The 24,379-nt window shown below is 44.1% G+C and overlaps 1 protein-coding gene and 1 pseudogene across 1 annotated transcript in view; both read right to left on the bottom strand.

The window, feature by feature from the left end:
* RUVBL1 (RuvB like AAA ATPase 1) overlaps window positions 1-16,815 on the bottom strand; it is a 38,401-nt gene extending 21,586 nt beyond the window's left edge. The window contains exons 1-4 of the mRNA XM_036321728.1: window positions 16,675-16,815; window positions 13,528-13,614; window positions 11,089-11,221; window positions 1,856-2,007 (exon numbers count right to left, since the gene is read on the bottom strand). Of these exons, the coding sequence (XP_036177621.1) occupies window positions 1,856-2,007; window positions 11,089-11,221; window positions 13,528-13,614; window positions 16,675-16,815 (513 nt within the window). The remainder of the gene's footprint in view (window positions 1-1,855; window positions 2,008-11,088; window positions 11,222-13,527; window positions 13,615-16,674) is intronic.
* On the bottom strand, window positions 8,355-9,898 carry LOC118662814 (annotated as a pseudogene).
* Window positions 16,816-24,379: the final 7,564 nt, after the last annotated feature.

Raw genomic sequence — 24,379 nt, 5'->3', positions numbered from 1 at the left:
CAGAGGCATGCCCCTAAGATGGAAACCCTGTTATGAAAAAGAAAAATGGCCCTTTGAAGAAGAGACATTTTTATGATCTCCATAAAGCAGTGACCAAGAAACCACCTCACTGAATCAGAGAACCATGAAATCACAGACGGGAAGAAAGATGGAGAAATTATACTGCAAATTGTGATCAATCTACTGCAGTAGGTCAATCTGCAGATGGGAAAATGAAGGCCCAGAGAGCTCAACTGATTTCAAAAGGTCACATAGTAGGTTGGAGGGTACTCTACCACTTAACTAGCTGTATGATCCTAAGATAACCGCTTAATCTCTTTATGAGACTCAGTTCCTTTATCGGTGGGAAATTATACAAACAAATAGACACATCATAAATATTAATAAGTATTTGTTGGAGCATGTAGCATAGGGCCCGGTACATACAATAAATAAGAGCTATGATGTTAATGTTATATTATTATTAATAATAAAGCAAGCCACTCTGGCCAGCACTGCTTAGTGGTTAGAGCAGGGGTGGGCAAATTTTTTGACTCGAGGGCCACAATGGGTTCTTAAACTGGACCGGAGGGCCGGAACAAAAGCATGGATGGAGTGTTTGTGTGAACTAATATAAATTCAAAGTAAACATCATTACATAAAAGGGTACGGTCTTTTTTTCCAATAGTTTTATTTATTTCAAACGGGCCGTAGTTTGCCCACGGCTGGGTTAGAGCACTGGCCCACGCACCAAAGAGCTGAGGGTTTGATTCCCAGTCAAGGGCACATACCTAGATTGCAGGTTCAATCTCTGGCCCTGGTTGGGGTGCATGCGGGAGGCAACCAATCAATGTGTCTTTCTCACATCGATGTTTCTCTCTCCTCTCCCCCCTCCCTCCTTTCACTCTCTCTAAAAATCAATGGAAAAAATATCCTCAGGTGAGGATTAACAACAACAAAATAATAATAATAATAATAACAATAATAATAATGATAATAATGATAATAATAATAATAAAGCAAAGCCTACAATCTAAATTGCTCCATTTCTCTAACTGAAAGCTCTGACAATAACATCAAAAGCTACCACTTCTTAGGTAACTAGGTGCCACATCCAAAGCTATAACTTTTATCCTTAAAAGAACTCCGTGAGATAGGCAATTTTTTATTCCCATTTAACAGATAAAGTCACTTCCCAAAGATCACACCATTATCAGCAGCAGAGCCAAAATTCCCTTTCAGACTAACTCCAAAATCCATGCTCTTCCCACCAGGCACCCCTGTTGCCAGCATCCTCAAGGTTTATAGGCTAGGGGTCTGAGGGCCTTCTAGGGCCTCCCACAGTGCCAGCACTACGGCTTCTCTACGAAGCCCTGGCCTAAGCAGAACCAACCACTGAAGTACCCCAGGCTTCTAGGTCCTGACATATACCTGCAGTATTTGGTCTCTTGAAGGCAACTCATTATCCATTCTCCAACTCTTACCAAATTACTTAGTGCCATTGCTTTTTATAAGCATGAGCATGGTAACTGAAAAAGTAATGCCCAGGTACAGAGAGTAGCCCAGGGCTCTGACAAATGGTCATAACATAAATAGGTGGCAGAAGGTATACTCGACCAGCCACGCAGCTCATGTTTCAACATATACAATTTCCTTAGAGTAAATAAGAAAAAGCTATCTTTATTAAGTCCCCTGTGTACTGGCCCTATACTTGTTACTGCTCTATATACATAACATCTTCAGATGGCCCTGTGATAATCATCACCACAGCGCACAGACAAGGGAACTGGAACACAGGTTATACCACTTGCCCAAGGCCACACAGTGCTGAGAGATTCTAAGGCAAGAGAAAAAGAGTCCACAAACATGTACTCACTTTCAGCTGTTTGGTTCCTTTGGCTGTTTTGAGTCCTATGATTACATGACTAATGGTTTTGCCATACCCTCCCATGGGGTTCTCTGTCTCACACGGAGTTAGCTCTGTGACTTCACCTTCATAAACCTCCTTGGTTTCCTTTATCCGCAGCCCTGGAAGAGATGGCAGAGGAACTCTGGTCAGAGCAGAATTTTCTTACTCCCTAACAACTTCTATTGCCACAAAACTTCCATGTCACAAGAATTGACTAGTCAACCTTACTGACGTACATTCAAGGGTGTATTCCTGGGAAGAAAAGCACCACAAACACAAATATAACAGAACGCAGAAAAACAACTGTATTTCAGCCTTTCAAAGGGACTTCCTCGATTCTAATCTAGAACTAAACAGACAAGCTATAATTCTCAAAATTGTTTCAGATATCTGCTACATGTTCAAGGGGTGACAACAATGAAATACTACTCTATAACCTCCAGAATCACTAAAATTAAAGGCTGGTAATACCAAGAGTTGGTGAGGATGCAAAACAACAGGAAGGTTACACTGCTACTGGGAGTGTAAACTGGTATAAATACTTTAAGAACAACATGGTATTATCTCTCTTTTTTTAAAAAATATATTTTATTGATTTTTTACAGAGAGGAAGAGAGAGGGATAGAGAGTTAGAAACATCGATGAGAGAGAAACATCTATCAGCTGCCTCCTGCACGCATCCTGCTGGGGATGTGCTCACAACCCAGGTACATGCCCTTGACTGGAATCGAACCCGAGACCCTTCAGTCCGCAGGCCGACGCTCTATCCGCTGAGCCAAACCAGTCAGGGCTGGTATTATGTCTTAAAGTTGAATATCCTATGATTCTGCAATTCAACTCCTAGGTATATCCTCACTAGACATGAGTGCACATGTGCACCAAGGGATACAGCCAGTAGTAGTCATAAAAGCATTGTTTTTAATTGCCAAACCCTGAGAAAACTCCACTGTCTGTAAACAGTGGAAGAGACAAATGAATTGTGGTTTACTCATACAACAGAATATCACAACGCAATGAAAAAGAATTATGACCACATGCAACAACAGGGATGAATCTCAAACATAACTTTGTGGGAAAGAAGCCAAATGTGGCAGAATATATACTGCAAACTTGCATTCGAGGTTTAAAAACACGTACAACTACACTGTAATGTTAGATTCAAGGCAGTCATCAATTTGACAAGGAAAGAAAGGATGGAGATAGAGGAGGACACAGACTACACTTTAGGGTACTGGCAATATTATTTTTCTTGACTGGGTGGGTTGTTAATTTATGATAACCCACTGAGCTCTATATTTATGATACATGTACTTTTCTGTATGTCTGCACAAAATTATCAAGTCACCTTAAAATACTTAAATAAATAATATTCTATTAGTGGGAGCTGGTAAAGGAAGAACACTGATGGCTTAAGTTTAGGAAACACTGCTCTAAGCCTTAGCTGGAGTCTACAGTCATGGTTCTTACCTTTTAGAATCACCTGACGAGCTTCTACAATTCCTTATACCCTGGCCACACTCAGAGCACTTACCTCCGAATCTCAGGGGTTGGGACCCTGCCATTATTATTAGTTTAAAGCTCCCCAGATGATCCTAATGTATAGCCACAGCTGAGAACCACTCATCTAAAGAATAATGAACTCTGTTCTACTCAAAATGTGAGACGTAGGATGTGAGGGCAATCTGGCTGCGACATCTGTCACCCCATTGATCGCCAGGGTTGATTCGGCTGATCTGGCTGGCTAGGCGTGTGTCCCCCTCCTCCCTCACCGATCCATGTGCGTCCCTCCCGAAGCTGCGCGCTCGGTCGAAGAGGACGACCTCCCCCCCCCCTCCCCCCCCAGGAGAGGACCGGTCTTCGGTCAAGGGTATACGAGTAGCTGCGCTCCCCTGCTAGAACCTCCAAACAAGCTCTCAAAATGTGAGACATAAACTACTTCTGATGGCAGGAAGCCCTGATATGGTCTGGGTGTCCTCACCATGGAGCCACCTCTGTTCTGATATGGGAATACCCAATGGCAAAAAAACAACAACACTGCCAATGGTGTCAATTACTTCCCACTTTTAAATGTGGTCATTATCTTAACATTGGGTCCGCTGACTTCTTTCCCTAGAAACCCAATTTGGGCAAAAACTCTCTCAGATATTCAAGTAAGGAAACGTTTTATTCTACCTTCACTCAATCTGATAGCCTACAAATGGAAGTTTTGGAATAGCCCCAAAATAGAGGTTGCATTTCATTTTTGCCTCACCAAATTCTTAGTTCCTGAACACCATGACAAAATTTTCTAAATAAAATGAATGTATCAGAAGATTGTGACAGGGGACTCTTTCCCCCTCCCCACGTAGGAGTCTGTGCTGTGAGATTCTTTCCCCCTCCCCATGTGGGAGTCTGTACTTGTTCTTCAATAAAATTCCACCTTTATTAAAAAAAAAAAAAAAATTGTGACAAACTTGGAAAATTCTGTACTTTTTAAATGAAATTTTGATTTTTTTTTTAATCCTCATGGAGGACATGATTTTTTTTTATTGATTTCAGAGAGAGAGGAAGAGAGAGGGAGCGAGGGGGGAGGGGGGGGGGAGAGAGAGAGAGAGAGAGAGAGAGAGAGAGAGAGAGAGAAATGTGAAAGAGAAATAGTGATTGGTCACCTCCTGTACGTGCCCTGACTGGGGATCGAACCTACAACCTAGGTATGTGCCCTGACTGGGAATCAAACTCAACCTTTTGGTGCACTGGATGATGATCTAATCAACTGAGTCACTTGGCCAGGGTTGAACTTTGATTTTTTAATTCAAAACTTTTACATCCCAGAGATAAAGTCCTCCAAATGGAATGTTTTCCTATATTTACGGTTAGACGACTATGACATGAAATTCCTCAAGTGGGGGGAAAGGCATTCCCATCTCTCACTAGTTCCATATTTGTTTAGAAGTTGCTCTGTGCTGACAAGCAGACAGGGGATATGGTTGACAGACAATGAAACAGGCTGTTAGCCAGGAAAGGGACTGAGCTGGCACTATCTCTGGCAACAACAACGCAAATGACACAGGTTTCATCTGCTGGCTCAGGTTTCTAAATCCCTGACAGGGACCTTCATCACATCAAGGAAATAGCACAGACTCCTTGCTTTTTATTTCTGGTCAGCTTACAGCTTTCTCCCACCCCCACTGTCAACATCACAGAAACTCAAAGGCAGAGAAAGATGGGCAGGGTTCCTTTTTGAAGATTGTCAATGACCTGCCTTTTTATTCGGTGGCAGGATCAAGAAATTTCTCTTTACTTGGCTACCATCAAAAGAACTATGTTGCTCTCCTCCCCCCAAAAAGGGCAAATCACAAAACTGATGCCTAGGAAATTTATCTTTTCAAAGTTAAAGCATTTAAATTACCTTTAAGCAACCTAAACACATACACTCAAGTAAAGGTCAGTTTTGTCAGATTTTATCAATGTCAGTAAAATATTTTTCAAATTTGTAAAAATGCATTTTATTAGTACACATATTTGAACCAGTTGTAACATCTTACAGATTATCTCATTAATTAATGAGTTAAATAAAATCTATGACACATGTTCATTAAATTCTTTAAAAGTTCTCAAAAGATTTGAAACCTATGGCATCATAAGATTCACTGAATGCCTTTCAACACTTCATGTAATAGCACAAGCTAAACCTTACAAATACAAATGTTGCTAAAAAAGCCAGACTCACCCGGCTGGTGTGGCTCAGTGGTTGAGTGAAAACCTATGAATCGGGTGGTCACGGTTTGATTCCTGGTCAGGGCACATGCCCGAGTTGTGGGCTCGATCCCTAGTGTGGGGCGTGCAGGAGGCAGCAATCAATGATTCTCTCTCATCATTGATGTTTTCTCTCTCTCTCTCTTCCTCTCCCTTCCTCTCTGAAATCAATAAAAATATATTAAATAAATAAATGAATAATTAAAAAGTCCACATTCCACCCTGGCCACGTGGCTCACTTGGTTGGAGCATCATCCTGTACACCCAAAAAGCTGCGGTTTTGATCCCTGGTCGGGGTGCCTATTCAAGGCAACCAATCAATGTCTCTCTCTTACATTGATGTTTCTCTCTCCCCCTCTTCCTTCCTTTCTCTCTAAAATCAATAAAAACATATCTTGGGTGAGGATTGAAAAAAAAAAGGTCCATATTCCAAATAACACAAAGCAGCCTACAGATACAGTTCACAGTGTCTCTGGTCTAACGCAAGAGTCCCAAACTCCAGGCTTACTTAGACCTGGCAAGGACCATTAAGAAGCAGAGCAAGCCTCACAGAGACTGGGGCAAGCTGGAGTGCAAGCCTGCTCTGAACAGGAGAGGACCCACTTAGCTTTGACTGACTGCTGCCTGGTGGAAATGAAAGCTTCTTTCAAGCCAGAAAGAAAGATTTAATATGACATCTCTCAACCTCTAAATACTGGCAACTACATAACTCAAATTTTATTTTTAAAAACACTGTATAAATCAAACAGAATATGTCTATTGCCAGACACAGACCAAGGGCTATCTTACTTTAGCTAACGGTTGTCTTCTCTCTGCTTTAAAGTCCACCCCCTTCTCTCACTCACAAATACTTCACTGAGCACCTACTGTGTGTCAGCAACTGGGGCAACCTTTGTTGCTCCCTATATCTACAGTAGACATTTAATGAATGTCCAATCTGTTCCTTCCCATACCTTCCCAACTCCCAAAATGACAAAGCTGGGAGAAGAGGTGACATCCTTGCCTCTTTCAGCCCCAACACCTAATCCTTCAGGAAATCCTGTCAGCTCTATCATCCAGCTATACCCCAAATCCAACCATTTATCACCTCTACCATCACCCTTGCTGAAAGCTATCACCATCTCTTTCTCAGACGACTTATGATCTACTTGTACCCTCGCCCTCTTTACTGTCTACTCTCTATACCTCAGCCAGAGATTCTTATAAAGCCAAAACTATTCTCCAATTACTTCTCCTTTCACTCAGCAAAAAAGCCAAAGCCCTAACCATGGCCTAAGGCTCTATAGGATCTTACCCCCAAACCAGACTTTAGCTGTTCTGAGGCAAGGATCCTGGGCTAGACAAATCTATTCTTGCTTAAACTTTCACATTTTCCTTGAAATTTTTAAAAATAATTTGTTTTAAAAAACATTATTTTTATTAACTTTAGAGAGAGGGAGAGAGAAATATCAATATCAGAGAGAAACATCAATCGGTTGCCTCCTACAGACACCCTGACCAGGGATTGAACCTGAAACCTGGGCATGTGCCCTCACTGTCAATCAAACTGGGGAACTTTTGGTACACGGGAAGATGCTCAACCAACTGAAGCACACCAGTCAGGGCTCCTTGAATTTTTTTTTTTTTTTTTGGGGGGGGGGGTTTGTTTGTTTTTTATTATAAAAGAAAAAAATAACTCCTCAGTATCTTAACGAACGAAAAGGAATATTTCACACTCAGAACAGACACCAGGATACAAAATTACAAGTGTTTAACCCCAGTCTTGTCCCCCTCCCCTCTAGGAGCAGACAGGAAGGAGACAGTGGAAGCAAACAAGCAATTCTGTAAGAGACTTCAAATCCCTACAAGTATGATTAAAATCTAAACTGGTTTTGCTTTAAAAAAAAATTTTTTTTTAATATATCAAAAGGCCTGCTTTAGTGACATGCTAGTCCCCCAGAACATAACCCAATACCCCCCTTGTCAGTAACATACATGCTCAAGTTGACCAGCCAACTCATAATTCTAAACCCCTGTGCATACATGTGTCTTTATAATCCAAAGCCAAGGGGCTAGGGTGACTGTTATTTGCTCCTGTTAGCCGACCCGTGTCCAGAAGGGCAGGCAGGGCACAGAGAAACCCTTAAATGGTAGTGAGTGTTTAACAGCCCCGACGAGCCAACTTCTCGAGCACTGCCACCCTCACCCCCTCCCCTCAAAAGGTGAGCCTTATTTCTAATCAGACTTCTCGCCTCAACTTTGGCTCCCAGCGACCAGAACGGGTTTTGTCCCTTAGAAAAAGCACACAGATCTGCACACCCATATATATAATTTTTTTGTTTTTGCATTTAAATATAAAAATACTACTCTGATTTGTGTTATAAACGGAGGACCAAGCAACAAGAACTTTTTCTTCGAAGGTAGGGCTACCCATCCCATCCCTTTATGCCGAGCCAGGAAAGCAGGTCACTGTGAAGGGGTCACAGTTGGCAGGTAAGAGGGCTTCCTGCCTGCTGCCCTGCCCCCCCTTTCCTAATTCTCACTTTCATTAGAAAGCTGCTTATAACCTTTTATGGAACTTCCCAACCAAAGGGAGTTTCTAACCTAGTCACAGAGCAAGCCCAGCACTCCTACCCCCTTCAGCTACCTCAAAGAAGAAAAAGGCCCTTCCCCTCCCTTCACAAATACTATGCTCACTGTCCAGATAGCTACGCCTGTTGGACAAACACCTGATTAAGTGAAGCAGTGGTTATGTTTCCCCGCCCCCTCCCCACTAACACACTAGAAAGCTTCAGTGATAGGGGAAAAAAAGGGTGTGTGTGTGTGTGAAGAGACTAAGAACCTGACCCCGCTAACCTGGCCAAAGAAAGCAAGAGATATTAACTGGGCAGGAGGAATAAAAAAAGATCTTGATATTCTGCCCTTTTGAGTTACATTTGTTATGACAATTGAGGGGCGAGAGTGGGCGCGGGATGAAGAAGTGATTAGAAGGAGCTGGATGGCTGCAAGTCTAGTCCACTTAGTTTTTGTACTGGAAGGGCTCATCGCCAGTTTCGTTGAGAATACACGTGCGGATGAGGGCTTCCGTCACTGCAAAGGGGTCGCAGTTGGCAGAGGGGCGGCGGTTTCAAAGTACCCCTTCTTCTCCTGGCCCACAGACCGGGGAATGCGGATGCTGGCGCTACGGTTGGCCACGCCGGCGGAGAAGTCGTTGATGTTGGAGGTTTCGTTGAATCCGGTGAGGCGCCGGGCATTGTCCCGACCCCCTTGGGATCGTAGGCTCGGATGTGGTACTGATGCCGCTTGCTCAGCCTCTCGATGGACTCCTCGATGTACTTCAGACCGTTCTCCTCTCGCATGGCCTTGGTGCTGAAGTTGGTGTGGCAGCCTGCACCATTCCAGTTGCCAGGAATGGGCTTGGGATCAAAGGTTGCGATCACTCCGAAGTCTTCACACACTCGGTGCAAGATGAAATGGGCCACCCAGAGATGATCTCCCATGTCGATGCCTTCACAAGGTCCTATTTGGAATTCCCACTGGGCGGGCATGACCTCGGCATTTGTCCCTGCGATCTTGATGCCAGCGTACAAGCAGGCCCGGTAGTGAGCCTCCACAATATCCCTGCCGTAGGCTCTGTCTGCTCCCACGCCGCAGTAGTATGGACCTTGGGGTCCAGGGAAGCCATTGGAAGGCCAGCCAAAAGGGTGCCCATCTGTGCCCATGAGAGTATATTCCTGCTCCATTCCAAACCAGGGATGCTGATTGCTCACCATGTCCATTATCCGTTTGCAGGTATATCTTAAATTGGTCTCTGCGGGTTTGCGGTTGTATTTTAAGACTTCACAGAACACCAGCTTGTTGGGGTCCTTGCGGAAAGGGTCCCGAAACATGGTAGCAGGAACAAGATACATGTCACTGTTGGAGCCTTCAGACTGCATAGTACTAGAGCCATCAAAATTCCACTCGGGCAACTCTTCTATACTCTTGGGCTCACTGTCCAGGGTCCGGGTCTTGCATCGCAGTCCTTCTCCAGTACCGTCAATCCAGATGTACATAGCTTGGACTTTATCACCCTGAGGCAGGGACATGTACATCTGCTTGATGTCTTTGTTCAAGTGGGAACTCGCTGAGGTGGACATGGTGGAAGTTGCTCTGGGGGGCGAGCAGGCGGCAGGGGGGCAGGGCGGGCAGGCCGTGAGAGCGAGGTGCAGAGAGGAGAAGAGAGGAAGCTAGGAGTGCTGCTCAGACACTCGGCTCTTCTCCCATCCTCGGCTCTCTTGAATTTTTTTTAATTAGTAAACTTCCTTCTTCAGAACATTTATCTTTGACAAGCAAAAGGACTGAAAAATGGTGCAGGCACTGACAAGTGTTCATAACCCATGATGACTCAGCAACTAACTATATCCTAGAGACAGACTCCCACATTTGCAGAAACATTAAATATTTCTTAACAATTTAAAAGGAATAAACTATTTCTACAAGTAGATGTGAGAGAAGCTGAGATTTTCCCAGAGGTAGGCCAGAAGAAATAAGGACAGGAGCCTGCCCCACAAGTCCTAGCTGGCAAGAGGGAAACATTCGGGAGAGAGGTCATTCTCTCCTCACAGCAGCTCTTCAAAGCATGGGCCCTAGAATCAGACAAATGAGGTTAAAACTAGAGCTCTGCTTCTTCCTAGCTGGGTCACTATGGACAAGCTATTGAACTTTCTGAGTCTGTTTTATAAGATGCTAAATGAGACGGAGAGCTTCCTCTTGGCAGTGCCCTACGAGATTGGCACTACCAGCCTCAAAGCTCTGCCAGTGACCAAATAGTATCATCACTCTCTGACAGGCCACAGTTCTTCTGGCTCAACATCCAGAACCAGGGGCTTTCTGGCAGCATGACACACAATTCTTTTGGCTTAAGTCCAAAACCTTTCCAATGGAAAGTCATCTCTAAAAACATAAAAAGGTTTCTAGGAAAATCTGACTGGTTTCTTTTTTTTTTTAAGTACTTTTTTCTTTAAATATGTTTTTATTGATTTTTTAGAGAGAGAGGAAGGGAGAGAAAGAAACATACATGTAAGAGAGACAGAAACATTGATTGGTTGCCTCCCATACACATCCCAACTAGGGACCGATACCATAACCTGGGCTTGTACCTTGACTAGCAATCAAACTGGCGACCTTTCGGTGTACGGGACTATGCTCAACCAACTGAGCGACACCGGCCAGGGCCTGACTTGTTTCTTAAAAATCACTTTATAGCCACTTTTATTTTGTCAGGCTAAGAACCCCAGCCCCATAGCTAGGGCCCACATTTGTTGCTTGTTAAAGCACCTCAACTAGAAAGTTGGGTTTTTGTTTTATTTGCAAAGATAACACTAATGGTGTCAAAAGAAAAAGAGCAGTACAACAAATACAAATCATGAAGTCTTTTTCACAACCAGGAGGCTTTAGTGCACCGTGCATGTGAGAACTGCTCCTCCCACAAACATGATACTCACCAATGGCCCTGCGGAAGTTCTCCATCAGCACTTCTGTCTTCTTGATCTCCGTAGAGTAAACTTCACTCCCCACCATGGGGCAGAAAGGCACCTTACTACCCAGCTCCTGAGCAATAGCGAGAGCTAGAGCTGTCTACAGAAAACAATGAAAATGTACTTGTTTTACTTCTTGAAAATATGATCATTCAGAGACATGTTATTAAAAAAAGTTATAACCAGAAACTAAAAATCTAGTCTAGTCTTAACATCAATTGGCATGTTTCACACAATAAATGTTTGATGACTCTTCTGTATTTATAATCTAAATGGCATTTTTAATGATCCCTATAATTACAAGTTATCATTCATTGAAACCCAGTGCAGGCCCAACTCTAAGTGCTTCACATGACCTCCCACTCACCCTATGAATTAGATACTACTACTATCACCACTTTACAAATGAGGAAACTGAAACACAGAGAGATTAAATAACATATCCTAGGTACCATAATCTAGAAAATGGAGGAGGGGGCACTTAAATGCTGATAGCAGGGTTACAGAGATCATATTCCCATCATAATTAGTATAGTCTTCCAAAACTGTTCCCTCGGTATTAAAACAGGGTCCTGACCTAATCACTCAGAACACCATACTGGATCTTTGAGATAACTGCTGCCTGTTTATACAGGTACAGGAAGACAACCCATCGGAAATCATTAAATTACATAATGTTCACTTTATATTAAGTGGCCCACACATAATGAACACATGAGGTCAGGTTCTGAAGCTATGAACAGGTCTTAAATTATCCGTGAACATGCCCTAGTAAAACTACAGGTTGATTTTTAGCCAGATAACCACACTTGTCAGATGCTGAACAGAAGCAGACTTAACAGATGTATGGTCAAACATCAAGCAGCAAAAGCCAGTCTTCTAAATCTGGTAAAGGACTGAAAAGTGCTGTGACCTTTTAATGCCATTTCATCTTTCCTCAACAAGAGTCTGAGTAAGGTCAGTTCCCAAGGTGTATGGGCTAAGGAAGAAAACAAGCTTGGTGTTGAAGAACAACAAAGTGACTCGATCTCTCCTTTTTTTTTTTTCTTTTTTTTTTAATATATTTTTATTGACTTCAGAGAGGAAGGGAGAGAGAGATAGAAACATCAATGATGAGATAATCACTGATTGTCTGCCTCCTGCACACCCCTTACTGGGGATTGAGCTCACAACCTGGGCATGTGTCCTTGACTGGAAATGAACCCAGGACCCTTCAGTCTGCAGGCCAACGCTCTATCCACTGAGCCAAACTGGCCAGGGCAAGAAAGTGGCTCTCTGAGACAGTGTTATAAAATTAGCCCAGTGAAAGTTCTGCTTAGATTTTCTTTTCAATACTCCTTTGGTGATAGTTTTTGAGACACTAGAATTCTCTAGAGCAGCGGTTCTCAACCTGTGGGTCGTGACCCCTTTGGGGGTCGAATGACCCTTTCACAGGGGTTGCCTAAGACCATCGGAAAACACATATATAATTACATATTGTTTTTGTGATTAATCACTATGTTTTATGTTCAATTTGTAACAATGAAATTGAGGGTCACAACATGAGGAACTGTATTAAAGGTTGAGAGCCACTGCTCTAGAGAATCAGCATACAGTGTAGCCCAAAAAGCAGTGGCCCGAGCAGCCTATTCTCCTCTACCAAGAGGTCCTTTCAAAGAACCAGGGCTGACTGGGGACTCTGGGGTGTTTCAAATATCTAGCCAGTCCCTTTATGGATTCCAACAAGCCATACTGCCTCCTCTGACTGAAAGGCCCCTTTCTTCCCGGAAAAGCCAATCTCCTCCCCACTCTGCAGGGCAAATGTCAAGATCAACCCTTCCAGCTTTACTAGCCCTCAGTGCTGCCTCCTACTCACCTTCCAGCTGCATTTAAGATCAATCAATACCATGCAGCTTAGTGTTCAACTAAAGCATTTTGTGCTGTCATGGTTTCCTCTCTCTGCCCTGAAGCCCCTTGAAGATAAAAATCATGTCTCCAATTCCTACCTCCCCCCCCCCCCCGCCCCCTCTCTCACACAGCCAGAGGAGTACTAGGTAAAGTTAGCATTCAGAAAAACGCTTGCTGAGAGGTTTTCTTCCCTCCTCAAGTCAGATGTCACTGTGAGGATTTTATGAAGCCCTGGGCAAACAGAAATGTATTTCCAAAGCAAAGGAGCCTCGAAAGAGATAGGAGACAAATTCTAGAGGCAATGAGACCCCTCCACGGACTTCAGTCTCTCTTCTCTGGAGGTAGTCCAGGGTAATCTGGATTTTAGAAACTCAACTGTATTATTGCACATTAGTTTTTAAAAACATACATCTAACCAAATTAGCTAAAAAAGACTAGTTAAGACAAAAGATTAATTTGGCTTAGACACTAAGTTCATTCTCTTGGGTAGATTAAAAAAAAAAATGAGAAAATGAGTACCTTGCCAGTTCCAGGAGGTCCTGCCAACAAGACAGCTCTTCCAGCCATTTTCTTGCTTTTGATTAATTCTACTATCACACCACATGCCTAGACACCACATGGAAATAATAAATCAGTATTAAAATGTTCCAGGAGGGGAAAAGTCCAGTCTCTGGTCCAAACAATTCACATACTCATTCAACTAACACTGAGTGCCAATACACTGCAGGCACTGTTCTAGGTGCTGGAGGCAGTGGAGGGCAAAACAGAAAAGCCCTGTGCTCATGGAGCTCCTATTCCAGGGGCAGAGACCATCACAAAAACATTGTAGGTCACTACCATGAAGAAAAAAGGGTAATGACAGAGCCAGTGTCTGAGGCACAGGTTACAGAGTGATCTGGGAAGGCTTCTTTGATGACAATATATTTGATATATAGCAAAGTTCTAGGCATATCTGGGCAGGAGTCAGTGTTGCATTCAAAGGAAACAGCATGCCCATGGGACAGAAAGGCTACAGTGACCAAAGTACAAGGAATAAGGAGCATGGGTAGATGAGGTTGAAGGCAGGGGCCAGAACGCAGAACAGAATTCTAGTGTCCACATTAAAGTTTGGATCTTATACTACTTGTAATGGGAAGCTACTGAAAAGGTCTTAGGCTGTCTCATGTTATGATGATTTGTTTTTAAAAGATTTTCATGGCTGCTGTGTAGAGAATAGACAGTAGCAGTGCAAATGGGAGCAGTGACATTTAGCCTGGGGACCAGATATAGACTCCAGGAGACCACACACTTCCTGAAATTGAAAATTAAATTGGAAACAAAATTATGCTTATGTATTCACATGTGCATTTTTTGATTCACAGCTTTGATCAGATTCCCTAATTAACCCACTAAGGGTTAAGAATCAATGACATACACTACTAGTTGGTATCAGTTAACTATCCCAGGATCCTGCAAAAAATGCTGCAGGTGAGGTTAAACCTGTGGAATCATAAGATTTACTGAATGCCTTCAAATTCCTTGCCTTAGCTCTTCTCTGGGCAGTGACAACACTGAACACTATTGACAGGGTCTTGTGAATACATCTTATCTTCTGTACCACTATTCCCCTTAGACTGTGGAGAGTACCTTGGTACCACACTTAAGACAACCCCTCAAAACTGTGGATTCAAGGAATGTGTGTAGATGTACTATATTCCATTTCTGATTCACCTGGAAAAGCACAGTGCTCTTAATATAGCCTAGAAGCTACTCTTCAGATGCTGCATCTCTATAAGATAACAGAACCATTATGGTCTTTCTATAGAGCTTTATATCATAATCCTCAGCATTAAAAGCCTTTGGGAAACTCAAAAGAGGTAGAGGAGACTTTCCAAACCTTGGATATGTACTTTCCAAACCTTGGATATGTATTCACTGACTAGGACCTCTTCCATTTACTCTTCCTCAGTTTAAATTCCAACTTCTCTCTAGTAAGATGTGCTCAGTGAATACTAAAATTTAAAAAATAAAAATTGGAAGGGCCTTTAAAGGATACCTAGCTAAACTCTCTCCTTTTTTTTTTCAGATGAGGATATTAAGCACCTGCAAGAAGGCTGAGGTGACCAGACATACAAGGATCTGGTAGCTGAGTTGGGATGCCTATTAATTCAATAAATACTGGGCCTCTATAATGAGTACTTAATAATATTACTGGTCTCTAGCCTCAGGAAGCTCATAGTTGTACAGAGGCTTACAGCATCAAAGTTAAGAGCACCGATTCTAGATTCAATAGATTTGGGTTTAAACCCTGGCTCTACCACTACCAGCTGAGTGACCTTGGGCCTACCTACCTAACTTCTGTGAACCACAAGCAACTTACTTTGAAATGCAAAAGTGGGTTGGTAGATTGATAAATGAACGAATATATGATAAAGCAATAGAATAAAATGTTAATTGTAGAATTTAGGCACACAGGTATTCACTATATAAGTCTTACAACTTTTTTTGTATGTCTGAAAGGTGTCATGGTAAAGTGGGGGAGAGACAATTATTAGGGTGGAGGGGAAAACAAGACAATGGAGATAAAGCTGCTTAGTACAGTGCTTGGCTAACTCAACCAATGTTAGCCATTTGCAGTAGCAGGTCCGTAGTAAGCAGAAGCTGTACAAAGAGAAATTTGAAAAGCACCTTTATCATGTCAACATTGCCTTTTTGAAAAGACGATGCTCAAAAAGGAAGCAAGCGGCTTTTCTTTGGCCCTTTCTATTAGCACAATCAGGCTAGGAGGAAACAATCTCAATCTCATATTAAGGTTTCTGTAGCTGCTAAACCACAGCAAGGCCAAGGGGCATGAATCTGACCCTAGAGACAGCAAACTGACAGGTGGGTGTAATGTCATAGACAGTACTAAACTGGGAGTCAGAATGACTCGTAGGTACAAACCCCAGCATCACACTTGCTAAACTGAGTGGCAAGTGGATAGCTGAGGTGACCTCTCTCTCACCCTCAATTTTTCTAATCTGCAAAAATAATAATACAAAGAGCTCAAACAGTTCTGTGATTATAATGTAGGTGACAGAACTTGACGTCACTGCCACTTAAAAAAAATGGATTGAATTGGAATGGTCAAAAGGATGCTGCGAGTGTAGGTAAACAGACTGCTCCTCCCTGTAACTCTCACTTCCCTCCTTCGCTCCCAGGCCCTGGGAATCACAGTAGGCTTTTTAAGGTTGATCACTCCCCTACTTTAAAATACTCACAGCCCCCTACTGCACTGACAAAAACCCAAATTTCTTATCACAGCCGGCGAAGCCCCGCAGGAAGTGGCCCCAACAAAATGTGATAATTTTCTTTACTGGTTTACTAGTAAATGTTTATCATCTGTCTCTTACCACACTAAAATGGAAGCTCCACGAGAGCAGAGACCTGATTTATCTTGCTCCCCGCGAACAGAGCATGGCAGGGAGGGGGGTTCACTCAAGATTTGTGGTCAAGGAGGTGAAGCAAGCAGTCAACCTCTGTCGCCCGCTCTGCTGGACCGGCCCCCCTCCCGGCCCAGCGAGGTGCCTCCTCGCCGCCCCCCAAGGTCGACTTTCACTGCCCTGAGGAAACTGCAGCGGGACGCCCCGGCTCCTCGCCACTGCGGCCCTGCTCAGCGCCCCAACCCCGGGCCGCCCGCCAGCCCACCTCTCGCGCGTTCTCCTGGCCCACGAGCCCTGCGGCCGCCTGCTTGGCCAAGCCGCTCTCGTCCAGCCCCAGCCCCTTCACGTGGCTGTGGGAGGCGATGCGCTGCGTCTTCGTGGTGCTCTTTACTTCTTCAATCTTCATCTTGCACAGGTCGGGAGCCAAGACCAGCGTGGAAAACCGGCAGCGAGTAACCCACGCCCGGAACCCCGGTTACCACGCGGCCGTAACTAGGCGGTTTCTCAGGGCCCGCCTTGTTCGGCGCTCTATTGGCGGAGGTGGAAACGCCTCCGCTCTTGATTGGCTCGTGGCTGGCTCCGCCCACCTACTTCCGTCTGTGTCCACGGATTACCATTCCCCACAGCCGGCGCTTGGGCAGGGTAGAGACGCCGGTGCAACACAGACTGGCCAACCGCGCCTGCGGTTTGATCTGGGGCTGAGGCATTGCCAGGAGGTCAGGGTCATAATCGTGCCATCCGATACATTTCGTATTGGAACGTCATATCCTTCGAGAAGCTCAGGTAATTACCTCCGTTTTGGATTTGGAGAAACAAGCTGACTTTTGCTTAGTTTTCTGACTTCCACACTTGGGCGTCTCCCTAGGGAGGCCCAGCTCAGCCAGCCAATCACTCCCATCCTGTAACCCGGGCATGTGTCCTCACCGGTAATCGAACCCCTGACCTCCTGGTTCATGGGTTGACACTCAACCACTGAGTCACACCGGCCCGGCTGGAAGTCATGCAGTTTTGCTGCATGTATTTTACACACTGGATATTAAGGGACTTGGTAGTGGTTTCTGTCAGTGAATGGAACCTTTGGCATTTTTAGAGCCTGAAAAAGCAGAAGCAAGGTCTTGGAAAGCTGAGGTTGTTACTGGTGGCCTGTGATTCATTAACCCTATAGTTATCACCTCTAGGTCACTCCAAAAGACCACTTAACATTTCATTGACATTCCTAGTCATTCAGAGGTGAATAGTAATTGCTTTTACCCTGTGGAGGAGGGAGTCTTTCATCTAGTAGTCACAGTGAGGCACTCTGAGGAACTAACTTCTTTACATATTATCTATCCAGTTAGGAGAGAAGACCACTATACATTTATTATTTTAAGCCCCAAACTTTGACACAAAGTAAAGAGAAAGATTTTCTTTCAGCCATATAAGGAGGTGGTAGGATAAGGACTTTGGAGCTCAGAGGAATCCGTAGGAGCACTTGGTGCAGTGGTTTTCAAACCACATTTCCTAGAGTTGTAGAATTCTTTCATGGCCAGTATGAATGGGGAAGGGGGAAGGCTGAGAGGATAGGATACTAATTCCAAGCCCCTACCTTCCCTTCCACCAAAGCTCTTTCCATTTTTTTACTGCTAAAGAACAGTTCAAAAATCACTGATCTGGCCCTAGCTGGTTTGTCTCAGCAGATAGAGCGTCAGCCTGCAGACTGGAGGGTTCTGGGTTTGATTCCAGTTGGGGGCACATGGCCGGGTTGCCACTTGATCCCTAGTGCGGGGCGTGCAAGAGGCAGCCAATCAATTATTCTCTCTCATCATTGATGTTTCTATTTCCCTCTCCCTCTCCCTTCCTCTCTAAAATCAATAAAAATATATTTTTTAAAAATCACCAATCTGACTTAGCATTCTCATTTTACAGGTAAGGAAACTGAGGCCCTAAAAGGGGATAGAAACTGTCCAACATCACAAATTGATCAATTGCCTGACAAGAGTCCCAGACCCCAGATCTGGGATGCAAAGAAGCTGGACCTGGGTGGCCAGAGTGGCTCCATGGTTGAGCATCAACCTATGAACCAGGAGGTCACGATTCGATTCCTGGTCAGGGCACATGCCTGGATTTCGGGCTTGATCCCCAGTGTGTGGTGTGCAGGAGGCAGCCGATCAATGATTCTCTCTCATCATTGATGTTGCTATCTCTCTTTCCCTCTTGTCCTCTCTGAAATCAATAAAAATTTTTAAAAAAGCTGGACCTGGTTGCAGATCCAGATAATGCCTTTTATTTAGACAGATGTCTATATGGTGGGCCCGTGTCTGAGGTACACAGGGTGAATGAAGGGCAGGTGAGGCCTGCAGTAGTGGACATGGGTTGTTTTGCCTACTCAGAATCCAGCCAACTTCCTCTGGCTCTCATCACTAATTTTTTTAGAGAACCACACACTTTGAGTCTAAGTGGTTTGGATGGGTTGACCCCACCCCCCAGGATTGTTTCAGGAATAGACACAGAACCCTGGCCTGGCCTATCAATGTATCCCATCCTCCTGGACATGGAGATGGGTTTGAGAATGTGAGTGGGCAATCCAATGACAGTCCTGACACCTCCATATTTTTATATATTGGTTCATGGGTGTCCAAGTGATCTTTACTACTTCAGGAGAAGACTCTGCCTGGAAATGCAGACAACACAGAGGAGGAAAGCTGAAAAGAGATTCCCGATGAAATCCTTCACATTCCCTTATCCAGCCTTGCCCTACTTGCAACGTAATACGACACTGAAACTGGGGCTTAAAATAGTCTGAGTTAGGTTTTTATCTGTGGGTACTGAAAATCCGTATTAGGACAATGGTACATATGCAAGTAATGGTGTGGACTGCTTCATTCCAGAATTGTGCTGTGTGAAAACCCCAGGACTACCAACTCTCTCACTCCCGTGATCCTTGCTCTTTCATCTCCAATCCATCCATCTTTCTTTTCTCCAGTCCAAGTAAATTCATTTCAGCCACTTGGTTTCCAACCCTTTGTTCCCTCCTGGACTTGACTTCTTTCACACCTGACCTTTGAACCCACAGTCCCAGGTCAAACCTACCTCTGCCTTCTCCACTGCCTCATGAAGGCTGCTGTGTATGTCAGCAGGTAATTATTCAATGGCCCATTGCACCGTTATGGCCTCCAGCTTGAGCTGAGCACTCAGAGTTGGCCAACTAATGATTAAGTGTTGTTTAGTTAGGATATTCCCACACATGCCTTCTATCCCATGGTCCAAGATGTCTGCTTTAGCTTCTCCTAAAAGGCTATGTTTGAACGAGCAAGGAGAAAAGGGGGAAGGGAAGGTATGCTCCTTCCCTTTAACCTTGACCTCAAGTTTCACCATCATTTCTACTTATATCCCAATGGTCAGACTTAATCAGATAGCTGCAAGGGAGTCTGGGAAATGTAGTCTTTAGCTGGAAAGATATGTGCCCCACTGAAAGTTCTTTTCCTGTGTAAAAAGAGGGAGAAGCTAGATTGGGAAACAATTCTTAATCTCTATCCTAAACTGCTGGATTATTCTTGTATACTGATTTAAGTACAGACATGTCTTCCTCCTAGTCAAGGTAACCCTACTAACTGGCTTTCAGATAACAATCTGGGCCCCACTTCATCTCTCAGAGGCCTCAATATACCTATTACCCTCCTTTTCTGTATTTCATTTGTTCTCCCTGATAATTCCCCACAAGATATAAACTTACTAAACCCTTTCCATCTTAAAACACATTATATTCAATGTTGAAACACTGAATTTATTTCCTCCTAAGATCAGGAACAAGACAAGGATGCCTGCTTTTGCCACTACTATTTAACATAGTAGTGGAAGTTCTAGCTAGAGCAATTAGGCAAGAAAAAAATAAAATAAAGGCACCCAAATTGGAAAGCAAGAAGTCAAACTAGCTCTCTTCTTAGATAACATAATTTTTTAAATTGATCTTTATTGTTGAAAGTATTACAGATGTCCCCTTATTTTCTCCCATTCACCCCTCCACCCTGCACCTGTTCTCCCAGCCCCACCCCCTGCCGCCCCAGGTTCTACAAGCTGTCCACATTCCTGGGTTCATGACCTTCCATCTTCGAAAAGAGGAATGGCTACTAGAGTCTTTCTCCTGATGTCATTTCTCTGGTTCTGACCCTCCTGCCTTCCTCTTATAAGGACCTTTGTGATTATATTGTAACCAGACAACCAATGGGTCTGGGCTGCCTGTCACTACTCGAGCCAATTAAGCAGAGATAGGGTTGAATCATATATGAGTGTTTATTCCAATAATGCTTGCTGTATGGGAGAGCAGCAGGTGATCCACAAAAAATCTGTTCTCCATCCCCCCATACGCCTGCTGCTTATATTAGGTAGGACAAAGATTACATGGCAAAGTAGGCAAAAGGAATAAGAATGGGTATGCAAAATGGCTTTTGCAGGCACGGGGAAGTAGGCAGTTCGTGCTGGGACAGTACTCCATTGTTTGGGCAACATGGTAATAGGCAGTTAATGATTGGGAATGAACCGCATTCCAAGGTTGACTCCTAGGTCCAAGGTTCACTGCCAGGTCCAAGGTTGACTCCCAGGTCCGGTGGCATACAACTCCCAGCCAGATTAGAATGTCCTTTCTTTAATCAGAACAAGGCAATCACAGTTAGCAGAGCATGATTAGTATTTTTATAACTAAAGCTAGTCCCCAATATTCTAGTTTTGGCCCTAACATTAACAGGCCCACAGGATAGCCTATCTCCCCATCTTAAGATCCTTCACTAAATCACACCTACCAAGTCCCCTTTACTATGTTGGGTATCATACTCACAAGTGCCAGGATACAGACATCTTTGAAGGGCTTTTATTCTGCCATGGCCAGAATCCCCTCCTGGGATTCCACTACAACCCAAACTGATTTACCCAAGTTTTAATCCAGTATCAGAGGGCACAATTTGTATTGCTTGCTCTGGACAAAATTCCAGGTTTTTCTCCCATTATGCTAACTTAGGTTACATGCTCACTGCCAATCCCAATTGTCAAGGCTGGTGGAATGGATCTGAGTCTCAGGCTCATGCTCCGAACTAGAGTGGGGTCAACACCCACCGTGACCTAGAGGAGAGGAAGTGAGATATCTCCTAGGAGAGTCAAGGGGTCTTACAGAAGAAGGGGGAGTGGATGCTGACCATTACAGACCATAATGATCTTGCAAAATATGATTATATCCACATGGAGATGGAAGAAATGGTGAGTTACACAGTTACCATGGGGTAGGGCCATGATTTGAACCTGCATGGAACTAGTTCTCTCCAGGACATCATCTTTCTCATCCTGTGACTAAGGTGGCATTAGCAGCTCTGTTTAGTGCTGGGAATGCCATGAAACATGGCTGGTGGCTTGGGTGACAATCTCATTCCAGGTTATTATGGGACATATGGAGGAAGGTAATGGTTAACATAATCACTGGCAAGGTAGATACCCTCAGAGAAAAGGGAAATTTCCATTTCACTCCTAAAAGAATCTTTAAAGGCAAAACTGAAATCAAAGAGCAAAGTATAATAACTTCCTCTGGGTAAATTTATAATTAATCCTGGATTAATTGGCTTTAATGAAATTGAATTAATTACTAGCTGTTTGTAAAGAACTTTGAACTACGTGAATACAAAATGGCATTAAAGGAACAGAAAGGAACCAGCATCACATTAAGAACAAATCCCAAATAATCACAGTTCTGCAGACCATTTCCTGTCAATCATTTCCCAGGGACTGTGCACAGCCTGTGGGACTGTGTGACCCAGGAGTCTGCTATAGAGAAGGTATTTTTGAGCCAGAGGTTTGGGAGTGAGTACTCTCAAGGAAGAGTTATGGGACATTTGCATGTGCTAGTCCCCATCTATCAAAGATATACAAGGCCCTGGCCTGTGTGGCTCAGTTGCCCGGGGTGAGGGCGGGGTGTGCAGGAGGCAGCCGATTGAAGTTTCCCTCTCACATTGATGTTTTTCTTTCTCTCTTCCTCTTTCTCTAAAAATCAATTAAAAAATCTTTTAAAAAAATGTGTAAAGGATCCTCAGCCTATAGACTAGGGGGAGAGCATCAGAGCACCAGTGAAGCAAACTTGACTCAGTGCAGTAGACGCCAAGATAGAGACAAAGGACACAATGAAGGAGAGTGATGTGACCTGGATTTTGCCGGCAACAGCACTCCAGTTTCAATAGGGAGTCCCCCCCTTTCTTTCTGGCTCTTGGAGTGAGCTTATGACTTATGTCTGGCTAGGGAGAGCATTGTATTTCTCTGCTTAGTGCTGGGGCACAGGACTTCATCGAAGACAATGACTTGAACTGCACATCATGTACAGTTGCTGAGGTTGCAAGCTTGGAGGTACTGACAGCTATCTTGTCACCATGAGGAGAGAGCCTGCCTAGGAATGAAAGCAACGTAGAGGAAGGAGGAACGGAGACATAGAAACAAAGTTGGTGCCATTGTGTCACCATCTGAGCCCTGGATGAGGCTCTGGGATATCACAAATGAAGCTGCTCTAAACACTTATGCATTGGTTTCTGTGTGAACATGTCTTCATTTTACTTGGCTCAATACCTAGGAGTAGGAATGCTGGGTCAATTATATAAAAACTGCTGAGCTATTTTCCAGAGTGGCTGTGCCATTTTCCATTCTCACCCCCCCAGCAACATATGAGAGTTATTTTGTTTTAATTTTAACCTTTCTAATAGGTGTGTAATGGTAGCTCACTGTGATTTCAATGTACTGAAATCATTTTTCGGCATCAGCTTTGCTCTCCTATAGCCTATTCTCCATATAGAAACTAGAGCAATGCTTTTTACACATATGTTAGGTGAAGGTATAAACCAATGATGGTCTGTCTGTACAATGGAATAGTAAACAGTGATAAAAAGAAGTATGCACTGCAGTTACAGGCAACAACATGGGTGAATCTCAGATGCACACTAGCCAGTGGTCGGCAAACTGCGGCTCGCGAGCCACATGCAGCTCTTTGGCCCCTTGAGTGTGGCTCTTCCACAAAATACCACGTGCGGGCGCACACGTACAGTGCGATTGAAACTTCGTGGCCCAAGCGCAGAAGTCGGTATTTTGTGACTATACTAAGTGAAAGAAGCTGGACTCAAAAGGCTATCCATTGTATGCTCCCATTTACACCATGTCCTGGGAAAGGCAAAGCTGGTAGGGATAGAGAACGTAGATCAGTGGCTTCCAGGGTTTAAAGGTGTGGAAGTGTTGGATCACAGAGGGGTTCCTTGGAGGGTGTGGAACTGTTTTGTATCTTGATTATGGTGGTGGTTACATGATTGTGGATTTGCCAATGCTCTTAGAAGCATACACCAGAAAGAATGAATTTTATTGTTGCCGTTACCCAGGTAAGAGATGATGGCTTGGACCAAGTGCTAACATGCAGGTGGTGAGATGTGGTTGCATTTAAGGGTAAAACCAATGGGATTGGTTGGTGAATTGGATGTGGGATATGAAAGGAAGAGAGGACTCAGGGACTGAGACAGGTTTACTGCCTGAGGAACGAGAATGTGGTTCTCACAAAATGTGATGGGGGCTGCTGGTGGAGTGAGACACTAAGTTTGAGATACATATTAGATATTCAAGTTGTATGTATAAACCTGCAGTTAAGTGTGCTTAGAGATATCCATTTAAAAGTCGATGGCTCTTAAAGCCAAGAGAGAGGAAAGATCACCAGGGAGGGAGGGAGGGAGGAAGTAAGAGGGCCGCGCCCTGGGTCCAGGGTTCTGATTCTCTGTGTATTCTATGCTGTTCTAGCTCTTCAGTGGATGGCAGGATGGATTCCCCAAGCTCAGGTTCCAAGCTTTAGGTGGGAGGAGCCAGGTGAGCAGCACTGTATTCGGCGACTTCGGTAGAGTCCCGTCCTGGGACACCCTCCTTCTGCGCTGGGTCTGGCGGTGCCCATAGGTGCCTGGAAGGCGGAAACTTCGGGCCCGGAACTGGGATGT

Source organism: Myotis myotis, unplaced genomic scaffold, assembly GCF_014108235.1.
Source record: "Myotis myotis isolate mMyoMyo1 unplaced genomic scaffold, mMyoMyo1.p scaffold_m19_p_9, whole genome shotgun sequence".
Taxonomy (NCBI): domain Eukaryota; kingdom Metazoa; phylum Chordata; class Mammalia; order Chiroptera; family Vespertilionidae; genus Myotis; species Myotis myotis.
This window is presented reverse-complemented; position numbering and strand designations above follow the sequence as displayed.